Here is a 23430-nt window from a genome sequence, read left to right as displayed (position 1 = left end):
ATAGCAATTTGGGGAAGGCTTATGTTTTCTGTTTGTTTTCATAAGAGCGAGGGCAGCATTTTTTGAGGCTGCCTGCCGTGTGACTTGTTGCATTGGTTTTTCTTTTGAGGGAACTGTAGCTGATTTTGGGGGTGAAGTTATTTCTGATTGTCAATGACACTATTTCAAATTAGTTTTCTATGGAGAAAACAGATTTGGCTCAAGGTTTTGTAAATCTATTTAATCTTTTCATAAGAATTTCAATGAGTTTGCTGCTGTAGATCAGATTTCTTAAGTGTTGAAGTGTGTAGATCGGATCAAATTTGAAGTTCTTTAAGTTTATTCATCTATTGAATAATTGGACATTTGAAAAAAGGTCACATATTCGTAGAAATTTAATTATGCTTATTTTACTCTAAACCTATCGCAGATTAATTTTGAATGCGTGGATATCACGAGACTTATCTAGTCTGACGTCACATTTGTTTGCCGTCCATTGATTTCTCTCATCACATTCACATTCACATTCACATTCATATGTCTCTTCCGTATTTGGTATTTTGAGTTGTCGTTTGCACCGTGGAAATATCATGTTATTGACTTTATGGCAGGGGATATCTAATGACCTCCAAGACAGTAAACCATTTTTAAGACTATAGCGGAATGCGGCAATGAAACCTCATTGCTGGTACTCATCTGTTCTCATGGAAAGCTATTATGGCCATCTATTGGACTGCTATTATGGGCTTGTTAGCATTGTTTTGATCTTGATCTCTGTATTACTATGGAGGAAAAACAGGAAGAGGCTGCTTCTTCCACCTAGGCCACCTGCTTGGCCCATTGTAGGAAACCTCTTTCAGCTTGGCCAAAAACCCAATGAGTCACTGTTTGCCCTTTCTGGGAAATATGGCCCCTTGATGACACTCTTTCTTGGCATGAAAACAACAGTGGTGGCATCCTCTGCTGCCATGGCGGAAGAGGTGCTCAAAACCCACGACAGCATTCTTGCTGGGCGAGACCCCATTCATGCAATGAAGATACTCTCTTACTACAAGTCTTCAATAATTTGGGATCAAAATGGATCCCAATGGCGAAAACTCAGACGAATTTGTACCGCAGAGCTTTTCTTCCCCAAGAAACTCCAAGCTTCGCAGCATGTCAGAACAGAGTCGGTTTCCCAAATGATTCAACTGATTTTCCAGGAGAACTCTCTGAACGGAACAAGAGTGAACTTTGCCGATTTAATATTCCACACGGCTATGAATCTGATAAGTAGTATGATGTTCAGTGCAAAGGTAGTTGACCCAAGTAATCCCGATTGTGTGGAGTTCACTAACGCTCTTATGTCATGGGTGAAGCTCTGTGAAAGACCCAATTTGGCTGATTTTTTCCCATGGCTTGGGTTTTTGGATCTTGGTGGCATCGGCCGTAAAATAGGAGCCAATTTAAAACGAGCTCATTTTTTTTTAGATCTATGGATAAGCAATCGATTGGCGAGGAAAAGCAGAGAGCCCATGGATGGATATGAGACGGAGAAGGATTTTTTGGATGTCCTGCTGGATATGCGAGGCCAGGATCTCAGTCTCACAGATATCAGAGCAATATTTTTTGTAAGTTCAATTTTAATTGTAACAGATTTCTACAATTCATGATATTCTATTTTATTTATGCTTTTCGGTGAGATTGTGTGTGAGTTTATCAACATCAACGTTACATGGATCATACTCGTTTCATCCATGAAATGTTGATGCTGATAAACTCACACACAATGGATTAGATTGTGTGTGATAAAGATTGTGTGTGAGTTTATCACACACAATCTAATCCATTGTGTGTGAGTTTATCAGCATCAACGTTTCATGGATCATACTCGTTTCATGGATCATAGAGTATGATCCATGAAACGTTGATGATGATAAGCTCACACACAATCTCACCCAGAAGTATAAATAGAAGTTTAATTTTCTTTTTACATAAAATTTGAAATTGATATCATTTCTGGCTGGATTTGTACACAAAGTTCATATTTGGGGTGAACTTAGATATGGGTGTTTTGATTGTCACAGGAACTTTTGATGGCCGGCAGTGACACTACTTCTGGAACTCTAGAGTGGGCAATGGCAGAACTCATTCATAATCCAGATAAAATGAAAAAACTCCAAGTGGAATTGGATGAGGTTGTGGGTGAGAGTAGAAGAGTGGAAGAATATGACATTGATCATCTGCCTTATCTCCATGCAGTGGTGAAAGAAGTGCTTAGATTGTATCCAGCTGGTCCTATTCTGATTCCTCACAGAGCAACAAGCTCTTGTGAAATAGAGGGGTTTGTGATTCCCAAGGACACACAGGTGTGGGTTAATGTGTGGGCAGTGGGTAGGGATCCTGCTGTTTGGAAAGAGCCTTCCAAGTTTATGCCAGAGAGATTTATGGAGGGTGAGAAGGCTAAGATGGACTTTAAGGGACATGATTTTGAGTTAATACCATTTGGGGCAGGGAGAAGAATATGCTTGGGGCTTCCTTTAGCTGATAAGATGCTTCATTTGATCTTGGCTTCACTAGTCCATTCATTCCATTGGAGCCTTCCTGATGGAACGAGCGCGGAGGAACTGGACATGGACTATTTATTTGGAGTGGTTTTGAAGAAGCGTCAAAATTTAGAAGCAATACCCACACCACGCCTTCAGCATAACATGTACTTTCAGCAATAAGGCAATCTGTTGTTAATTTGTTGCCAATGTCTCATACCATCTATATGAATTGCAGGAATTTTGCCATTGAAGTCAATATGATATGGAAATTTTTGCATTAGCATTTCCTCTTTAATCATAATGTTTAAAGGTAAATAAATATATAGAAACCTTTTCACAGTTCTATCCAGATTTTGCTTCATATGGTTTACAACTTTATAATTCAGTTTATATAAGATTTATTTTTGGGGATTTCAAGAGTTCTCACATCAATGAATTTGGTCTAGTAACAATAATATAACTCTTTGAGAAAACCAAGGTTTGTGAAAGATGATTTTCGTTGTTTCTACTTATTCGAAGCAAGATATATAAATATATATATCAATTTTAATTTTTTTTTGACAATAGTTACTATTGATATTAAAATTTTAATCATAATAGACTAAAGTTATATGTTTGGTTACACTTCACAATCTAAACAAGTATGTATGTTGTTGAAACTAAGATTTGCCAATTATCAATGAAACTCGATATATATTCAATTTGAAATGTTTATAGCCATGAGGTTTTTGCCACTATATTTGCTAATATGGAACATTTGAAATGGAAAACTTCCTCTGTTGGAAAGTGTTTATAAAAAACTAATGCTTGTTAATGTTAAATTGATTTATTTTTAATTTGGACTATTTTAGCCTGATAGGCTCTTAGTATGAACTTAAATCTTTTCTGAAAATTGTCAAAAGTTTAGTGCAGATAGAATTAGGTAACTATCTGATTGTAAGAGATGGAAAAGGCTCTTTTCTCTATGGTCCTTTGTAAAACTCTTTTTTCTATGGCCCTTTGTAAAAGTCTTGATAGTGATAGTCTTCTCAAGGAGTTCTACCTAGCTACGTGACAACACATAAGAGGAGGTCGAGTTTGACAGGCACACTCAAAGTGCTAACTTAAGTGGTGGGACCCAAAACAACCCACTCTTTCTATACTTCCGCTCAAAGTATAAATTTTGAAATTATTTATCCCTCCTATGGGATCTCTATATCAAAGTGTTTCTCCCACCCTAATAGTTTAGATTTGAACCCAACTCTCAGCTTGTGCCAAAACATAAACTGTGGAACACAAAATGGAGGTCCATTAGAGCACAATAGAGGGAAATCATCACCAAACATCATAGTTAATTGGAATTATATTGTCAAATGCCTCAAAGATATGCAATCTCACCAAATTCTATAAAAAAAGATATGTGCAAAGTTCATTTGTTGAAAAGGATATTGAGACATCCAACCAAATGCAATTTGCACTTGTAAAGCCACTATTTGCAACCTTTGCATGTATACTCATTTCTCAAGTGGAAGTGGAATCTTTGCAATAGGTTTGGAAACCCATCACACAATTTGCAACTATCGTGGCAGACTTGTGTGCAAAATGCATAGGCATAAACAACACATGCAATCTATTTGATTTGATTGTAGGATTTATGAAAAACACAGTAGCATAGACAAGGCACTTGAACTGTTTGACAAAATGCTTCGATGGGCACATTTGTACTAGAACACTCTAGTTGTGGGATATTAATTCATCATAGGAGATCATTACAATTACATGGATAATAGACACCTCGAGCTTTAAAATGGTTCTAAAATTGAGTGACAAAGAATATTAGTTATTTTGTTTTAGCTGGGTAGTATAGTATAGAGAATAAGGCATTATGCACCTGTTTCAGTTTCTTAGTTATTTTGTTTTAGCAGGGTAGTATAGTATAGAGAATAATGTGTTATGCACCTATTTCAGTTTCTTACCCAAGCTCTAGTATAGATATAGAGAATAGTATACATTATGCACCTTTTTAGTTTTTCTTTTTTCTTTTCCTTTTCAAAATAGCATTTAACATTCTTTTATTACAAATTTTAATTTTTATATTGTTTTTATGAAATAATATCTTTGATTTTTATGTTGAACATACATTTTTAATAATAATATATACTTTTTTCTTGTAAATTAAAATAATACAAAAATATAAGATTAAAATGTAAGAATTGATATATGTTTTCAATTAGATAATAGGGTAGATTTTGTTCTCTTAATTTTTTTAAGAAAAAGATATGATTGAATGTACAATTTGATAAGAATTTTTTTACTTTTACAAATGCCATCTTAAATTTAATATACGTTGATTTAGGTTAGTAAATATTATTCATATGACAAATAGTCTAAGTGGATTCATTTTTAAGATATGGACTTTTAATAGATGGTTGATTACTTAAATTTCATTTCATTGAGATGGAAATGATTAACAAAATCTCTAAAGCATATTTACTTTATGCTCCCCCAATAATTGTGAGGCTATTTTGTGTATTAATTATTGGTATGATTTAGTACAATACAACAATTATCTAGAGGGCTATGTAATACATAACTTCTATAATCTAGCATTTTATAAGCAGCATTTGGAATTAAAGATAATAATTACTTGTATAATTTTCATTATATATATATATATATATATATATATATATATATATATATATATATATATATATATATATATAATGAAGGTTATTGAATTTAGGTGAAGAATAATCTATGTATCAAATTACAAGTTTTTAATATCTACTAAGGATTATATACATATATTTTAATATGAATATTAAGTATATTGTTCTATAAACCTTTCATATGGGATCATGTCTGATATTTAGGATATTCTAAGAGATACCCATGCAATATGGAAATGAGTCCTTATTGGATAGTTTATATATTTAAGCCAATTTTATCTTACGTCCTAAAATCTCTAAAACACAAAGCAATATATCTTATGGAGAAGTTGGAATTCATTTTTATGAGTTTCATCTATTTTAACACAATATGCATGTAATTTAGTAACAAGGAACACTTTACATGAATTAATTTTTTATCGTCCTTAGGTCTAATGGTTTTGCATGGTTGTCATTTTATAGAGATACTAGCTTTATGACCATTTATGTATAAAGTGGCATAGTGATTATTTTTGTGAACCACATGTCCAAATGATGGTCATCCTATTATAAATAGGGTATTTTAATATAAATTATAAGTTGAGTAGTGTATAGATTGTTATAATGAGGTGATTATCAAGACATTCTTAGGATTATCTTAGTTTAAAGGTTGATAGATATTCTTAGGTATAGAAAGTTGCTACATTGTGATCAAGGTATTTCTTTTCTCATGTGTGTTAGGGCTCATTGAAATGGTTGTAGCCCCTTAAACTATGTCAAGTAGCTATGATTCAAATGTTTAGAGACTTGCCTCAATACATATATGTATGCATGTATGTGCATCCATCAATTGGTTAATAGGAAAGGCATATATGCTTTCGTATAATGTAGGCAAGGCATATATTTATTTTTTGGTAGGGGGTGGGGAGGGAGGAAGAATATAGATCAATGAGCTATAGGAAATAAAAAAATTCTCAAAAAAGTTATCTAGATTGCTTCTTTCTTATAATTTATTATATTCCAACAAACTTTTAGGTTCCTTTTTGTTCATTACAATATTATCCATCTATAAAAATATTTAGTCTCATTAACAACATATCCAATTCTGGAAACATGTTTAATCTTTTTCTACTACTATTAATGCCATGTCTTTTTTCTATAAATTGTTGGAAACTACAATTGGAACAATTCTTATGTTTTCATCAATGTCAAACATTTCTAGTAAGACATTTATTAACAGTGGAAAGTGCCATATCAGTTGATTGATAAAGAGGGTTTGAAAAGCGAGATAATTAGATGAATTAGTTAATTTGTTGAGTAAAGAGGAGTAAGTATGTTGGAATTACAATGAGCACTTGATCAATTAGTATGTGACAAGATAATGTGTTGTTTGATCATTGTATTAAGTGTAGAAGAGAAATTGAGTAAAACACAAGCTTGACCAAGTACTAGTTTACTAGGTCAATGAAGGAGTTGAAGTAGAAGATTAAGCAACTTAAAAGATAGTCGAGCATAATAGTATCACACAAGTGATAGTAGTTATTGAGTGAGATGAAGAAGGAAAATGTAGTAGCGAAAAAGTGTAGTAAAGGCTGAGTGAGCCAGTATAAACTGAGCTAGATAAAACAATACAAATTGAGCTACTCAGTGATGATAGAGCCGAAGAATGTAGTGATCACTAAGTGTCAACATCTAAATAGTTTGTGAAAGAATCAAGATTTTAGGCCAACAAAGTTGAATTTTTGAATTGGTCAAAATGCATAAAATATAAGGATTGATGAGATGGAGTATTTAATGCATGAATTGAGTTTCTTAAGTGTTAGTTAACAGTTTGTCTTAGTTTCTTGGTTTGTACCTTGACTCTTAATGTGCCCAAAAGTGTTGGAAAACATAACAGTTAATGATAGAATGAGCCAATGTAGTGATCTATCAAAGACCCCTGAATTGAAAGGTACAACTCCCTTATGATACAAATATTTGCAATGAATTTGTTTTAGATTTTGGGGTATGCTCTTAACTAGAGAGCAGAAGAGGTATAACCAGATTGCCTAACACTTCAAACAATCTAGGCGATTTTAGACTTTGACTCACAACCTCCGCAACTACAAATGCATATGAGTCACAATTGATCCCATCTAATACCTAAAATGCAATCTATTCTACCTTTGAGTGCAAGATTGTAACAAATCCCAAACTTCTCATAGAACAATGAAATGTATAAGAACTAACATGTAAAAAATAGGGGAATAAGATAATATTGTAGCAAAGAAAGTAAAGCTTACAATCTACTGAAATGAAAGCAAAAAAACCAAGTTTATTTGCAATCTTTCAGTTTTCATTCACAACACATTTTATCCCCAAGTACCATACAAAAACTAAATGAACAACAAAATTAACAAGTAGACTCAAAGCCTCACATAGTAGTCCTAGCTACAAGAGATTGCCCACAAAATAATTTGTCAATCTTCTCAAAAAGTTACATTTATAGGCCTCTTAGGGATGGCCAGTTACATTTGATGATTACATTGCAGAGAATCTATGAACAGATGGATATAAAAAATAGGATGACTTAGTCATCATCTATTACACAGTCTAAGCCTACGAGGAGAATACCAAAAATGACTACAATAGTAGAATTTGAGAAAGAGAAGAGGTGACATTTGTCAAAGAGAGTGTCAAAGCATCAAATTTTCTTTGGGATCACAACCTTAGCTTTGTATGCTATCATTGCATTAGTTACATTATTCAGTTCATTGATGCTTGGGATGATAATGTTATCATTTTGAATCATCCAATTATCATGCATCTCTGTCATCTCTTCAACACTGGCAATCTTTGATTGGAGATTTTTCAATGCATGCCTTAGGATGGAATGTGCCACTGAAAGCTTCTGGGTCTTTGACATCTAGAAGTTGGATGGATTAGTCGCTTCTTCTACAAATGCTAGGAATTTGGCTTTCATTCGTTCAATGTTGACCAATTGACCATTATTGGTGATGTATGATTTAGTATGCAATACCTTTAGATGTTCAAATATATTTTCAATGACTTTCTACACTAAATCATGCACATCTTTTAGCTTGTTTTCGGATCTTACTGAGCTCTCCATTATGAGTTCCAACGATTGCTTCCAATGAATTAATGGTTCTTGGCCTATTTTGAGAATCCCATGGGTCATGGCAACGTTAGTTTTCATATCAATTACCTCTTGTAACAAGGAAAATTTCTTTTTTAAATTCTCTTATGCTCTGTGCATCGTAGTTTGATGATTGGATGTTGCTTTCCTCAATTTGTTAGTGTCTAATAGTAGGTTTCCAAGATTCTCAATGAGAGGGGTCCCTGGGCCTTCATTTGATCAATCCATGCACAACCAACTTTACCAAATTACCTCTCCTATTGTAGCTTCAATAGAAAATTCTTGTTTTTCTCTGCACTTGGTTCAAATGTACTTGTAGAGGTACTTCCAAGTGCAACTCTGATGTAATCCATCAATTCCTTATTCAAGGCCTTGAGTACCTCTTTCTCTAACCTTAACTCTTCTATTTTATCTACAATCTTCTCATTCATTGATTTCGAAAGTCTATCGAGCGTTCCTAAAAATTACTCTATGGAAACAGTTTTTACCGAGCTCACTTGGGCATTGAAGGATTTTGTGGTAGAAGTCAATGGTAACCGAGCTCCCAAGTTTAGCAAGGGAAAGTCAGTGTTTACCAAGTTCACTCAGTCTCCAAAAGATTTTGCAGAATTCACAATGTTCACCGGGCTTTAGTTGGTTAACACTAGAAATCATTTCTGGAGCAGTGTTTATTGATGTTGATTGGGCAGGAAACATTGATGATAGAAAGAGTACAAGTGGTGGAGCATTCTTTCTTGTAAAGAGGTTGGTTTCTTGGACAAGTAAAATCCAAAATTGTACATCCCAATCTACAGCAGAAGCAAAGTATGTTGCAGCAGTAGTAAATTGTTCTAATATTGTTTGGTTTAAATAGTTGTTGGAAGGCATGAAGGTTGAGATCAAAGAACCAGTTGTTATGTTTTGTGATAATACAAGTGCAATTAACATATCAAAGAATCCAGTAATGCATTCCAAAACCAAGCACACTGCAATAAAGTATCACTTTGTCAGAGAATTGGTGCAAGATAAGGAGATTAGATTGGAATATGTCCATATAAAGGAACAAATTGCTAACATATTCACCAATCCATTACCTAAGGATGCATTATTGTATCTAAGTGGTAAGCTAGGGGTCATTCCCCTATCTGAAGCTCACTAAAATAAATTTTTAGTGATGCATCGAAAGGAACCAAGTTGAAGATCTTTCAATTGATGCGGCATAGTCATGGATACATTGCATATGAATTAGTACTCAAGGTACATTGTTACTCATTTGGCTTGTGTTGTCTTTGGCATGTGTTGTCAAAGAGGGAGAGTGTACTATCATATCTTTCTAAAATTTGAATTTATTTGTGAAGATTTTGTTGTTTGAAAAGAAGCTATGTAATTCCTTTATAGAGGGAGATTACTGCATTTGAGAAGTTTGTGGCATAAAATCTAAGAGGGAGAAATGTTCTATCAGAAAAAGACTTGTTTTCAAATTTCATCCGCTATGACATGTTGTGTTGCCATCAATACCAAAGAGGGAGATTGTTGGATACAATTGTTCAATTGTGTGTTATCTTTGATGTTACACAAATGTCACATCAGTTATCAGACAGAGTCTACCGAGCTCAGTTGGTTAGCAAAACAAATTCTAGAGTCTACCGAGCGTTCCTAAAAGTTACTCTATGGAAACACCTTTTACCAAGCTCACTCGGGCGTTGAAGGATTTTGTGGCAGAAGTCAGTGGTAACCGAGCTCACAAGGTTACCAAAGAAAAGTTAGTGTTTACCAAGTTCACTCGGTCTCCAAAGGATATTGCAAAGTTCGCAGTGTTCACTGAGCTTCAGTTGATTAACACTAGAAATCATTTCTGGAGCAATGTTTACCAAGTAGGGTCAGCCAATGAAGGATTTCATTGTTTTGGGAAATAAAGTTTAATTGTTTCATGTAATGATTGAAGCCGACTAATGTAATGATTATTGGTAATTGTAACTTGTAAATGAGCTGACTTGACAATTTGTAAGGTATAAATAAAAGGTCAAGTTGTGAATTCTAAAATGTAATGAGTGAGCATGTAAGCGTGGTGATTATGTGAAGAGGAAAGTGTGAGAAAATTTTGAAGAAGGATTAGATATCCTTGAGGAGCAGCAAAGTTGTATTTGATTCGAGAGGATCTAGTAAAGTAGAATAGAGATCTGTATCAGCAATTCAATTGCATCTCATTCAGGTCAAGTCATTGTTACTTTTTCACCATTGTAGTGATTTCTATATCTCCTAATGGAGTTGGTTTAACAACCATTTTGTAAATCTTCTAACAAGGTGACAGTTCTATTGAATTGTTCAAAAGTCCTCTAGCAAGGCCACTCCTAGCAGCGTGATTAAATCCTTTAACAAGGTCACACTTAACACTGTGTTTTGTAACCTTTAACAGGGTTGGCTCCTAATAGGGCTCACTTTAGAAGAGTGAAAATCAATAGCTAGTTACTTGGTGGTTTTTCCCATATTGGGTTTCTACATTAAATATGGTGTCTCATGTGTTCATGTTATTTTCTTCATGGTTGCATGTTAATCACTGTGAATGTTTAAGTTCTGTTAATGATAACATACACTACATTTATCAAGTTACAACATTTTTCTGTATAGCTCCCCCCCCCCGTCTTAGTTACTCCATCTATATTTCCAGTAATGTTGACCATGGAACCATGCATAGGAATACCAATGTTGACAATTTTGATCTAGAAATCATTAGCAATCAGCTCATGAAACTTACCCTCTTTCTGAGGCTCTGTTATCTCTATTAGCATATGACCAGTAGAGGAATCAGTGGCCAATGCTTCTATAGTCTTCTACTTCTTTTTCTTCTTTGATTGTGGCTAAGATGAGGTTGCTTACATGATGAGATCTTTGGTTGGGGTAGATTCCCCACATCTTCACTTCTTCTGATCAATAGTGTCTTCCAACCATGACTCTATCAAAAGGACATTGATTAATGACTAAAGGGTTGTGGGATCAAAGAGCTTCCTTGCCACCGAGGGTGTTTCCTTGCTTTGAGTAGTAGTGGGGAAGGCAATCATCTTAGTAATTGAGAGGGCCAAAGTATCACCTTGTTGAGATGCATCTTTCTCTTGACCATCTAGGGGATTGTTTTCACCGTCCAGGTTGATGCCTTGCATAGGGTACAAAGGCTTGGCCACTAACTTCTCTTGCTCCTCGATATTCCAAACTTTCCTATGTTTGGAAAAGATCATCCTCCACAAGTTGGAGTGATCTGGACATTCTTTTCAGGAGGTTGATCTCCCCCTCCACCGACAGACTAGGATGGACCCGCTAGTGTTGAGGTAGCAACAGTTGTGGAAGTAGTTATAGTTGACTGAGCAATTCTAGAAGCTACTCCACCAGTAGAGCCTATACTTTCCATTCTTTTCTTCCTTTTTCTGGTCCATTCCACCCACTTATACATCCTTTTGATGATCCCATGCATTGGGACCTCCATTGTATCAATAATAGGACCTTCATATAGAGTTGACACAATGGGAGTCTACTTGATTTTCTTGTAGGATGAGGAATGCATGTAGGATCCATCATGTACAAGATTAGAAGCATCAATAGTGTCACTATACATTTTAATTTCACCAATTCTTATCTTGGACCAATACCTCTCCCTAGTGTGGTATTCATCATAGCATCTAGCTCAATAGTCTTAAATATCCGAAACATATCTGTGAGCATATCCTAGCTTCAAATGATCTCTTATGAAGTTCACTAGGTCATACTGAGGCCTTATTACCTCATAATCAACTAGTTTGATTTTGTTCTCAAGACTTTTAACTAGATTCTAGGCATCGGATCTAGAATTATGGGAGTAAGATGTAACCACTTTTGGGAAGGAAATCTCAGCTATCTTTTTCACATTGAAACACAAGGTGTTCACTTCTAGTATTTTTCAACATAATTCAACAAGAACAACCTTGTTCTCGAGATACATGGGAAGCCTTTTGGGGAAACCATAAAATGCACCAATCCTCAAGTAGGAGAAGGTTAGGAATTAGATGAAAGAGCATTTGAACTGGTCTATAGCTGAAATAGCTTCAGGTTTGAACCTTCACTTAGTGAAGCCTTGTGATTCCTAACGCAATCTCATTGTGAAGGCGTCATTAGCTTCCACATACTCTTCGAAGCTCCTGTGCAATAGTAGATGGGGGTATAACTCATATACTCTTGTATTCTCATCACATTCTTCAATACTAGGAAGACCTAGCCAGAGGTGATGTGTGGCTAATTCATATATCAAATACAAAGACATATAGTATTGCCTGAATACCTTAGTTGAATTTAACCATGAGGCAAGCTCATTGCATATGATCTAGGCCTAGTCGATTTGTAGTCCTTCAACACATATGGCTTACACCAAGAAGAAATGATGCTCAATGAAATCTAAGATTTCCTCCTTTCCTTTCAATTTGTCAATAATAATGACAAGATTTTGACAATCTCTTTTCAAATTGGTTTCAAAAAGAGGTATTGGCATTTTACTCTTTTTGGAATGGGGTGTTTGGAACTAGGTCCTCTGCATATCTTGTCTTCTGAAAGTTTTATTTTCGTTAAACATTGATGTAGTGGATGAGAAGTTGATGTCATAGTATTCTTCCTTCACTGGTATGCCAAATGTAGATTGTATCAAGGCCCTATTTATATAGAGAAGAATAGACTGATCAGATAGCAATATTTTCTTTGTCTCTGGATTATATCTTTTGATACATTCTTTTGCCAGCTTTGTTGCTTGGATGGCCATGGGCTGTGAAAATTCTTATTGCAGTCATTAATTATTAATCTCCTAGATTAAAAAATTTTTAAATTATCAAAGATTAATTCACAACTAATATCAATAAATAACAAAACTACAACTTCACTTATAAAAATATGGAAAGAAATAAGAAACATAAAGAACACAATTTTTTTGAAAAAATCATCCCTAGGAAACCCCTAATGGAAAACCAGTTCCACAGATGAGAAATTATATTAACTTCAACAAATCAAGAGATACAAAATTCCTTGTCTCTCACTAGAAGAACTCAACAACCTCCTAATTTCTCCCACTGATATTGCTCCACTTGTATCCCCAATGCTATCATTGTGCCCTTGCTAACACTACAAGACAGTTTTATATCACTACAAAATCATTTGCTAACAGTGCAAATTTTTCTACCACTTGTTCATTTCCAAATGCCCCATGACCCCCTTTTATACTACTCCTATTGGAAAACCACTAATGGAGATTGATTCTCAATCAACGGTCAAGATTAAAACAACTTAACAACCCCAAACCAAGTTGGTTTCTATTTGCTTCTAAAGTGGTCAATTAATTAAGAAATATTTGTCTCAACTCTAACTAATTAATTAGTAAAAAAATTACTTGCTAAATAATAGCATATGGATGAACAACTATCCAAAGCTACCAAAACTAACACTCCCTCTTAGCGAAGAAGTTTTTCTGCATAAAACCTAACTTATCTCTGAAGAAGATGAATTTTTCCTTCCCCAATGCCTTAATCAGAATATCTGATACCTTCTCCTTTGTAAGCATGTACTATAGTTGAACAACTCCCCATTATACACAATCTCTGATGAAGTGATATCTGATTTATATATATTTAGACCTATTGTGAAATACTAGATTCTCAGACAACTTGATGCAACTCTAATTATCATAGTGTATCAAACTAGTCTCAACCTTCTAACCAAATAAGGTTACTAACAACTTTCAAAGCCATATAGCTTCACATGTCGCCATGCTAGCTACTATGTATTTTTCTTTTGCTGAACTTAGAACCACGAACTTCTGCTTTCTGTTGAACCAAGATACAGCTCCTAATCCCAAATTGAAACAACACCCTAAAGAGCTCCTTTTATCTATTGTACTTCTTGCCCAATCCACATCAATATACCTATCAATCTGATAGCATTACCTCTAAGATATCTGATCCCATACTCAAATGTACCATGCAAGTAATGCAACACATGCTTGGCCATAGTCCAAAGCATTGTCTTTGGTTCAACAATGAACTAACTAAGAGAGTTCACTATAAATGCTATATATGGCTTGCTATTGACCAAATATATAAGAGAAACAATCAATTGCCTATATAAAGTGGGATCTATATCCTTTTCCCTAGATGTATCTACCTTCCTCTAGTTCATGATCATGGGTGTAGACATGGCTTTGCAATCCTCCATCCTGAATCTCTTCAAGATTTCAATGCAATATTTCCCTTGACCAAGGAAAATCTCTCCATCTGTCTTCCACACATCCATTCCTAGAAAGTAGTGCATAAGTCCCAAATCCTTCATCTCAAACTCTTCTTCAAGGTCCCTCTTGAAATCCTCTATGAGTCCTAGTACACTTGTAAGAAATAGGTCATCTACATAAAGAACAAGAATGAGAACCTTACCCCCAATCACCAAGTAGTAGAGGTTAGCATCTGCTTCACTCTTCACAAAGCCCATTTCCTACAAATATGTATCAATGTGCTCATACCATGCTCTAGGAGCCTTCTTGAGTCCATACAAGGCTTTCTTCAATCTGTACACATGGGTCTCTTTGTTGTATGCTACAAAGCCTTCTGGTTGCTCTACGTATACCTCCTTCAACTCACCATTAAGGAATGTTGTCTTGACATCCATTTGATGGATTTTCCATCCCATCTGTGCTGCAAATGAGATCATAGCTCGTATAGAAGTATACTTGGCTACTAGAGTAAATGTATCCTCATAGTCTATTCCCTCCTTCTGAGAGAACCCCTTGGCCACAAACCTTGCCTTGTATTTCTCGATGCTACCATCTACATTGTGCTTTATCTTGTAGATCCAACGTGATCCAACTACTACTCTATCTATCGGTCTAGGCACTACCTCCCACACATCATTCCAGATAATTGAGTTATACTCCTCAACCATAGCATCCTCCCATACCTGATGCCATGTAGCCCCTTAATAGTTGGAAGGTTCAATATCTACCAACTGAGTAACTAATTCCACATAGTCATTGAACTTGATTAGTTGTCTCCACTCTCTAGCACTCCTTCTAGGAGATTCCACAAACTCCTGAGTATCCCTTTGTGTCTCTTGAACCTTGCAGTTACTCCTACCAACTATAGATGATGAAATATCAACCTTAAAGTCTTCTAGATGCATTTCTATTGCACCTGTTGCTCCATGCTCTGTGAATCATCACCACCTGAACCTAGACTTATACTAGTAATAGTACTTGTGCTTTGTTTCCCTTGACTAGGCCTTAAAGCTTCTATTGGTTGCTCACTCTGATCATCTACTGGAAAAACTCTAGACCTTCTAAATGCCTTGTCCTTTATGAACAAGTGACAAATCATGTCTGAAAATAATTCTTTTGGTCTTGTGGATAAAAATACTATATGCCTTTAAGGTTTCATTGTACCCAAAAAAGTACCCCCTCTTTGTAGTTTGATCTATCTTGGTACATGTATCATCGGGAATATGACAATATGCCAAACTCCAAAATATCTTTAAGTGACCAACATTTGGCTTCTTTGTTGTGAAAGCTTCCTTTGGTGTCATCTTTCCTAACACCTTGTATGGAACCCTATTCTGAATGTAGACTGATGCACTACATGCCTCTATCCATAAATAGTGGGGCATGTCTTGGTCATGTAGCATAGCTCTTTTCACCTTTGATATAGAACGGTTCTTCCTCTCAGCAACTCCATTTTACTGTGGATTGTAAGGAATAGTCCACTCTCTCTTGATTCATTCCTTGGTACATAACTCATGGAAGTTATTTCCTTTTTACTCACCTACATTATCTAGCTAACCATCCTTTATCTTCCTTCCTATTGAGTTCTCCACAAGAGACTTGAACTCTTGGAACTAACTGAAAACCTCATCCTTGGTCTTCAAGAAGTATATCTCAATCTCCCTAGAGAAATCATCAATAAAAGTAACATAGTACTCATATCCTCTACGATATTTTGTTGACATTGGTGGACAAATATTAGAATGTACTAGATCAAGAACACCCTCAGATATGGTGTCACTCCTTGGAATAGATGCTTTCACAAACTTTCCCAACACACATCCTTACATACATCATCGTGCTCAGTGCTCACCTCTAGAACACCTATCACCACCTCACTAAGCAATTTGAGTGTTCCCATGATGAATATGGCCCATCCTCCTATTTCATAGCTCTCTAAGATCTCTAGGATTACCGCTACTCATGAGTGCCTTAGGAGTATCAAATTGCGACCTATAAAGGCGACCACTCCTAACTCCAATAGTTATGGGTGACTTCCAATTCTTATGCTCAATCAACACATGTGTCCTTCTAAAGAGTAAATTATACCCCCTATCTTGAAGAACATATTAAAAAAAAAAAAATTCATACCTAATCATGGCACATGCAACACATCATGAAGTGGAATTACCTTTCCATTCTCCCTCTAAAACTAAATAGTCCCTTTCCCAACTGGGTTGAGTTTAGATAAGCTTCCCATAGAAATCTAGATATTGGTGTTCTCCTCCTTATAATAGGAGAAGTAATCTCTAACTCATGTCATATGAAATGATGCCCCACTATCTATATGCCAAACATACTATGAGGTTGAGCTAATCATACAAGCTATGAGTGGAAACTCTTCTTCCATTCTATTAGAGAGTTCTTCTATACTTGCTAAAGTTGCCACTTGCTTCTTTGCCTTCTTCCTTTTTGGGTAATCACTAACATAGTGACCATACTCATGACAACCAAAGCACTTGACCTTAGAAAGGTCCTTCTTCTTCCCACTTTGTGAATTTGATCCTTTCCTAGACCCCTTCTTTTCTTTCCCTTTCCACGCTAGGGAAACATTTTCCTATTCCGCTTCACTTTTTTGACTCTTGTTGGCCTCATTGACAAGACTTAATCTAAAATCCTCCTAAGCAAAATCAGTCTATTTTCTATCCAAACTTGGTAAGGTATCTCATCTAGTGATAACTTGAACAAAGACACCTCATTGCTTAGTAAACCCATTTAGGGCTATTCTCACTAGCTCGTCATCACTAGGGCTATCTCTAACAGTTGCTAACTCATACTTGACAAGTCTAAGTCTGGTGAGGTAACTTGTGATGTCTTCTCCCTAGTTCATATGGGTATTCTTCAACTTCTCTCTAAGAATCATCTTCTTATTGGTGGTAGCATTCTAGTACAGATTTAGAATGGTATCCCACATCTTCTTTGATGTATCTAGCTTTGAGATATGTGGAGCAATATGATCCTTGAAACCATCAAGAAATATCCTCCTCACCTTGGCATCATCCTTCTTGTATGTTGCAAGTTGTGTCACATTTTTAGGTACAACAGTGGTAACATAATCCTTGATACCATTCTCTTCCAACAATAAAGAAAGTTTGGCCTTCCTGGCACCAAAATTTGAGGCACCATCCAATCTATCTTGATATCTTAAATGAACTAAAGCCATCTCAAGGGATTAAAGAAACAATAAATCTAAAGAGATCACATTGGGTTATGTAAACTCTTTATTTCTTTCCTAGGGTAAAACTCCTCTACCCTCAACATTGCTCTGATACCATTTAAAAATTCCTATTGCAGTCACTAATTATTAATCTCCTATCTTAAACAATTATTAAACTACCAAAAATTAATTCACAACTAATATCAAAAAATAACACAACTACAACTTCACTTATAAAAATACGAAAATAAATAAGCAACACAAAGAACACAATATTTTTGGACAAATGGTCCTTGGAAAAACCCCTAAGTGAAAACCAGTTCTATGGATGTGGAATTATATTAACTTCAGCAAATCAAGAGATAACAAATTCCTTGCCTCTCACTAGAAAAACTCCAACAACCTCCAAATTTCTCCCACTAATATTCCTCCATTGCTATCCCCAAGGCTATCACTATGCCCTTGCTAACACTGCAAGACAATTTTCTATCACTACAAACTCATTTGCTAACACTACAAATGCTTCTACCACTTGTTCATTTCCAAATGCCTCCTGACCCCCTTTTATACTATTGTTGGAAAGCTAACAACTAAGATTGATATTCAATTGACAATCGAGATTAAAACAACTTAATAACAGTAACCAATTTGGTTTCTAGTTGCTTCTAAAAGTGGTCAATTAATTAACAAATATTTTTTGCAACTCTAACTAATTAGTTATTAAAAAAATTACTTGCTAAATAAGCATATGGATAGATAGATGTCTAAGGAAGCACTTTCCTTCAATTTATGGGTTATTGGGTGAATAGGCTAAGAATTGAGCCTTATGTGGAGATCACCTAAATCATAAAATGAAGTATCCATAAGGTTTTTCAATTCACTTTCTTATCTAATTAGTCGATCATATCCTACTAGTTTGATTATCATTTTCTTACAATTTCATAGAGGGGACAAACTACTCGATAAATAGTCATTAAAACAATGAGGAAGTGAGGTTTAGATAAAACTAACCATATAGATGCAAAAATTTGAACGTTGGCACCACACAAATGAAATTAATTGCAAAGAATGGCCATAACGGTAGGATTTGTAATAAATTTTATAGTTAATAGTTGTTTAAGACTTTCCACTTCCACCCATATGAGGATTCATAAATCTGATAATCATATTAATCACTTAAAAATCATATAGTAATGAGATTAGCCACTTACTGACCCATTTGATTTTGATTTAATGGGAACCCCCCTATTTACTTCAGAATCTAGAACAAGGGCTTACACAATAATTATTTGTATGTGGAGGAGAAAGCGTAGAACTATCTTTCTACAACATTTTGTTCTTCTTTTATTCAAGATTGCAATGCAATCAATACTCCTTTGATACCTTGAGCACTTTGTTTCTTCTATTTCATGCAAGGCTTCTTTTCTTGATTTCACAACCTAATTTAGGGAAGCCACAAAATGGATTATCCGCATTGAGAATTTGAACACTTGATTTATTTTATATCGAGGATGCATCTTTACAACTGACTTCATTGGAAGCCTCTTTTTGGCATTTATGTAGAATCTCCTTATGTTACACTTGCATATTTCTTTACTTTTCTTGTCTTCAAGAGAAGTAGCTTTATAAATTTCCAAAGGATGGAAAAGCACCATTGAGACCTTCATTTTTCGAAGAGAAACATTTTGAAGCATTTTCCTTTGATTTGGTCATTTACCTTAGATATCCTTGAAATGAACTGTTGATTGTGGATTCATCATCTTAGTGATGCATATCAAGGGCCTAGATTTACTTCTCTACAACATTGTGCTTGGGTCCTACTCAATGTATGAAATCTTTTGAATGGAGCGAGGGATTTCTTAACTTTGGGAACATAATAGAAATTGTTTGTTTCCATTAGATGAGCAACTAAAAACATGAAGCCCCATCTCTCTACACAGAAATGAATTATAACCTTAGAATTTTGATTTGAGTGTTTCTTAGCTACATGCCTTTACTTCTCTTGGTCTTTTCACCATAAAATGAGTGGGTGTATATCTACAAAAGCTATCATGATTTTTTTCTTTAGATTCCTACTTGATGAAGTTAATCAAAGGAAGGTAGCTAGCCAAATGGTTCAAAATCCATAAAAAACATGCCTTCTAAGGTAGGAGTAGAATCATGGAAAAAAGTAAGACTCTCTTATCATCAAAAAGACACTCAAGAAACATCTCATCCATACCTAAATCACCTAAGACCTTAATGGAGTGGGATGAATAAAATCTTGCATGGAGGTATAAGGGGAAGTGGAGCAAGTGAAACCGAAAAGGATAAAAAGTAAGAGACTTAGAAAGCTTGATGACAAGAGGGTCACCTGAGGGCTATCTAGACAAGTAACTAAACATAATTGCAATGAAAAACCATCAAACTAGAAGTTCAAAAGGGATAGATTGAAATTATGGCAACAACTGGCTTTGACTGGGGACTTAGGCATTGCAAATTTTTGAGAAGGGACCTACTGTAGACACCTAAAAATCCTTTAGAAAATAAAGTATTTTTATTTTTTGAAAACAATTCCCTGATGACATCATCATTTATTAATTAATTAATTTTTAAATTTATTTATTTATTTTTATGCCATTAAATCCCTTTATCTTAGTTAAAAATATTTAATTAAGAAATCCCTCCCAAAAATGTTTAAATCTTATTTAAACATTATTCCCTTATTTATTAATTATTTAATTAATAAATTGACCAAAAATCCCAAAATAAATTATTTATTTATTTTTTGCCCAAAACTTGGCCAATTTCCTTAAGACCACTAACCTCTTCCAGAATCTTCTAATTCTTCTTTAATTTTGATTAAAGGCTAATCCCATCATTTCCTAACCCTAATCCCAACTCAAAATATTTAATTAAGATTAAATATTAATCCCCATGTTTATTAAAAATATTTTAATAAATATCTCCTCAATCCAAACCCTTGAAATAAATAAAACTTTATTTATTTTCAAAAACCTAATTTATCCTCATCCTAGGAAGTTCTAGACTCTTCTAAGAAAGTCTTCATCCTCATCCAAAGCCTAGACTCTTCTAGAAGATGTCAATCCTTATCTTTGATTTCCTAATCCTAATCCCCCTGCTAACCTTGTCACATTCTCTAAACAAGATTAGCAAACTCCTAAGCTAATCCTAATCCCTCTTCTAATCATGTGCACAACTTAAGCAACGGTTAAGACTTGCTAACCCAAGCCAAAGTCAACAATCTCATCCTCCTCCCAACCAATTCCATTTATGACCCAACCATCCCCATTTATGGCTCAACCTCCCTCATTACTCCTTTGACCAACCCATATCCTACCCTCTCACATCCAATCACCCTGTGACATGTGTCACCTCCTAATTGGCTTCAAACAAGCACAATCCATGTGCTCCCCTTTGAGTGCATCCTAGCCCTCCCTCACCATCTTTTCATCCTTGCATCTTGACCGTCCATCCCTCTACCCCTTGCCCTATAAATAGAAACCTCTCCCTTCGCAAATATAATCCACTTCCATGCTAATGTTATGATGCTATTTTGAGAGCTTAAGGACAATCAAAATACCATCATAATGGCAAAATCCATCCACAAATCCACTTTGATCCATATTTTTCATTGAAGCTTGAGCAATATTATTGAGCATACATCTACATCAAATGACACATCTACAAAATCAAGGAGGCTTTTGGAGTGATCTTGCTCATAGTTTGCACTCTCTTACACCTTCTTTTGTCTAATCTTATATGTGAATATAGTTTTTGTTTGTGAATGTTTTCCTTATTGTTAATGTTCTTTGCACACTAAATCTTGTTCTACATTTTGGCATGCCCAGTGGAACCCCACTATGGGTCATTCATTCATCCATTTCAATCCATATTCAATTCATTTTTATTTTTTTACAAACTAACTAATGTTCTAATGTTTGTTGTTGTTTGAGGGTGTTACAAGGTGTTTTGCTTGTTTGTGCAGGTTGAAGGATGCATTTAGGAAGAAAACATATCGTGAAATACCAAAAAAAATTAAAATTAAAAAAAAATCATGCTTGTCCATTCTATTTGCGTGCAGTGTCGTCTCCGACTGTTTTGGCATCTCCATAGTTTGGCATCTCCACAGCTTTGGCATCTCTGCACCGCAGTTTTGGCATCTCTGCACCAACGTTTTGGCATCTCCACAGTTTTGGCATCTCCGCATTGTAGTTTTGGCATCTCCATAGTTTTGTCGTCTTCGCAATTTGTTGTCTCTGCATTTGTTCTGTCATCTCTGCGATTTGGTAATCTCTGCACTTTTTTTTAATAATTATGAGTTTTGGTGTTTGCGCCTGTTAATTGTCATCAAATTTTAACTTTTGGTGGTTCCATAGAGTAAAGGTTTTTCTAAGCATTTTTACGCCTATGAAAAAGAACAAAAAAAGTTGATTTTATTTTTCCCATAGTCAAGCTTCAATTTTTGAGATTTTGGGTGACTAATCAAATTAGCTTTTGTAGCTTTGCAGATTGGAGCATCTATGAAAACACTAACCATGTTTCTTTCAGGTTCTCTTTACATGGTTTAATGCTCTTGGAAAATGAACTTGAATGTTTAAACACTTGTCTTTGAATGCATGTTGCTCAAATCAAATCTTGAATGCCATGGATTAAAATATAACATTTTCATTGGAATGCATGATCAACACAATCTTGGATGCTAAAGGTTAAAAAGAATGAATGGGATGAACACTTTATTTAAGGTGCAAATGAACATTATGTGTAAACACTTCAATTTTGGAGCTTAAAATAAATTCATCAAATCTTGAATGCCTTAAAGACAAATTTGTTCTTATTCCCTCCTCTTTAAAGCTTTGGCACTTGATTTCCCTTTTTTGACGATCTCTCACTTTCCATTATGTTGACGACGCTATCAAGTTGGAATGAACATTGTATGCCATAATCACAAGTGTCTTCAATCATAGCTTACAAAATCTAAATCATCAATTGGAATGAACGCGTGTCTTTTAAACCCAAGATCACGTATGTGGTCTTGTTTTACACTTTTTAGTAGGCTTGCTTGGGGATTTCATCACCCTTTGGGACAACCTCAACTCTAGCATTCTGGCAGAGTATAAACATTGGAAGGTGAATTGAAAGACACCTTTCTTGGAAGCATAATCTTGTCACTCTTGGCTAAGCCCCAAAGAACTTTATACCTTTGGGAAGTGAAGGTAGAGATTTGGGTTACCGTTTCCTCCCAGCTGAGTGGCATTATTTTCTTTCATCTACAGAATTGAGCCTCACGTACCTTGCATATATTGAGGACACCCCTAGCTAAACTTGTATATCCTAGCAAACATCTTATAGGACTGTTGGTGTGTTTGATGTCCTTGAGTTTTCAAAATCCTCCCCACATTTCAAAAACAATCAAGACCTTTTGCTAAAGAGATCACTTATACACCATTCACAATGGTTGTTGGCAAGCTCATTCGCAACAACCCAATCATTGTTCAATCATTCAACCCAAATGAAAGGCATACTTAGTGTAGTCATTGCCTTATCCAAGATTCATCCCAACTTCCAAGCTTTCCTCTAGTACCATCATTCCTAAAATATTCCAAGTCTTCCTTTTGTATCCATGTCTTAGCTAGTAGAACTTCATCCCCATCCAACTCATCATTAAAACATAATGTCACAATCCTATTACGATGAGTTTGGTCATCTCA

The 23430-nt window shown here is 35.1% G+C and overlaps 1 protein-coding gene across 1 annotated transcript; it reads left to right on the top strand.

Annotated features, from left to right (window-relative positions):
- Positions 1 to 549: 549 nt before the first annotated feature.
- Positions 550 to 2856, top strand: LOC149553289 (cytochrome P450 76C2-like). The gene is made up of 2 exons (XM_089788762.1): positions 550 to 1589; positions 2046 to 2856. The coding sequence occupies exons 1-2, from the start codon at positions 651 to 653 to the stop codon at positions 2685 to 2687; spliced, it is 1581 nt and encodes a 526-aa protein (XP_089644888.1). The 5' UTR covers positions 550 to 650; the 3' UTR covers positions 2688 to 2856.
- Positions 2857 to 23430: the final 20574 nt, after the last annotated feature.

This window comes from Cupressus sempervirens, chromosome 6 (assembly GCF_028749045.1).
Source record: "Cupressus sempervirens isolate cs-2001-9-10 chromosome 6, ASM2874904v1, whole genome shotgun sequence".
NCBI lineage: Eukaryota > Viridiplantae > Streptophyta > Pinopsida > Cupressales > Cupressaceae > Cupressus > Cupressus sempervirens.
This window is presented reverse-complemented; position numbering and strand designations above follow the sequence as displayed.

Excerpts from the sequence above, each read along its gene's own strand:
- LOC149553289 (XM_089788762.1), top strand. The coding sequence starts at position 651 with ATGAAACCTCATTGCTGGTACTCATCTGTTCTCATGGAAAGCTATTAT. Across the intron at positions 1,590-2,045 it reads ATATCAGAGCAATATTTTTT|GAACTTTTGATGGCCGGCAG; the intron begins GTAAGTTCAATT and ends TGATTGTCACAG.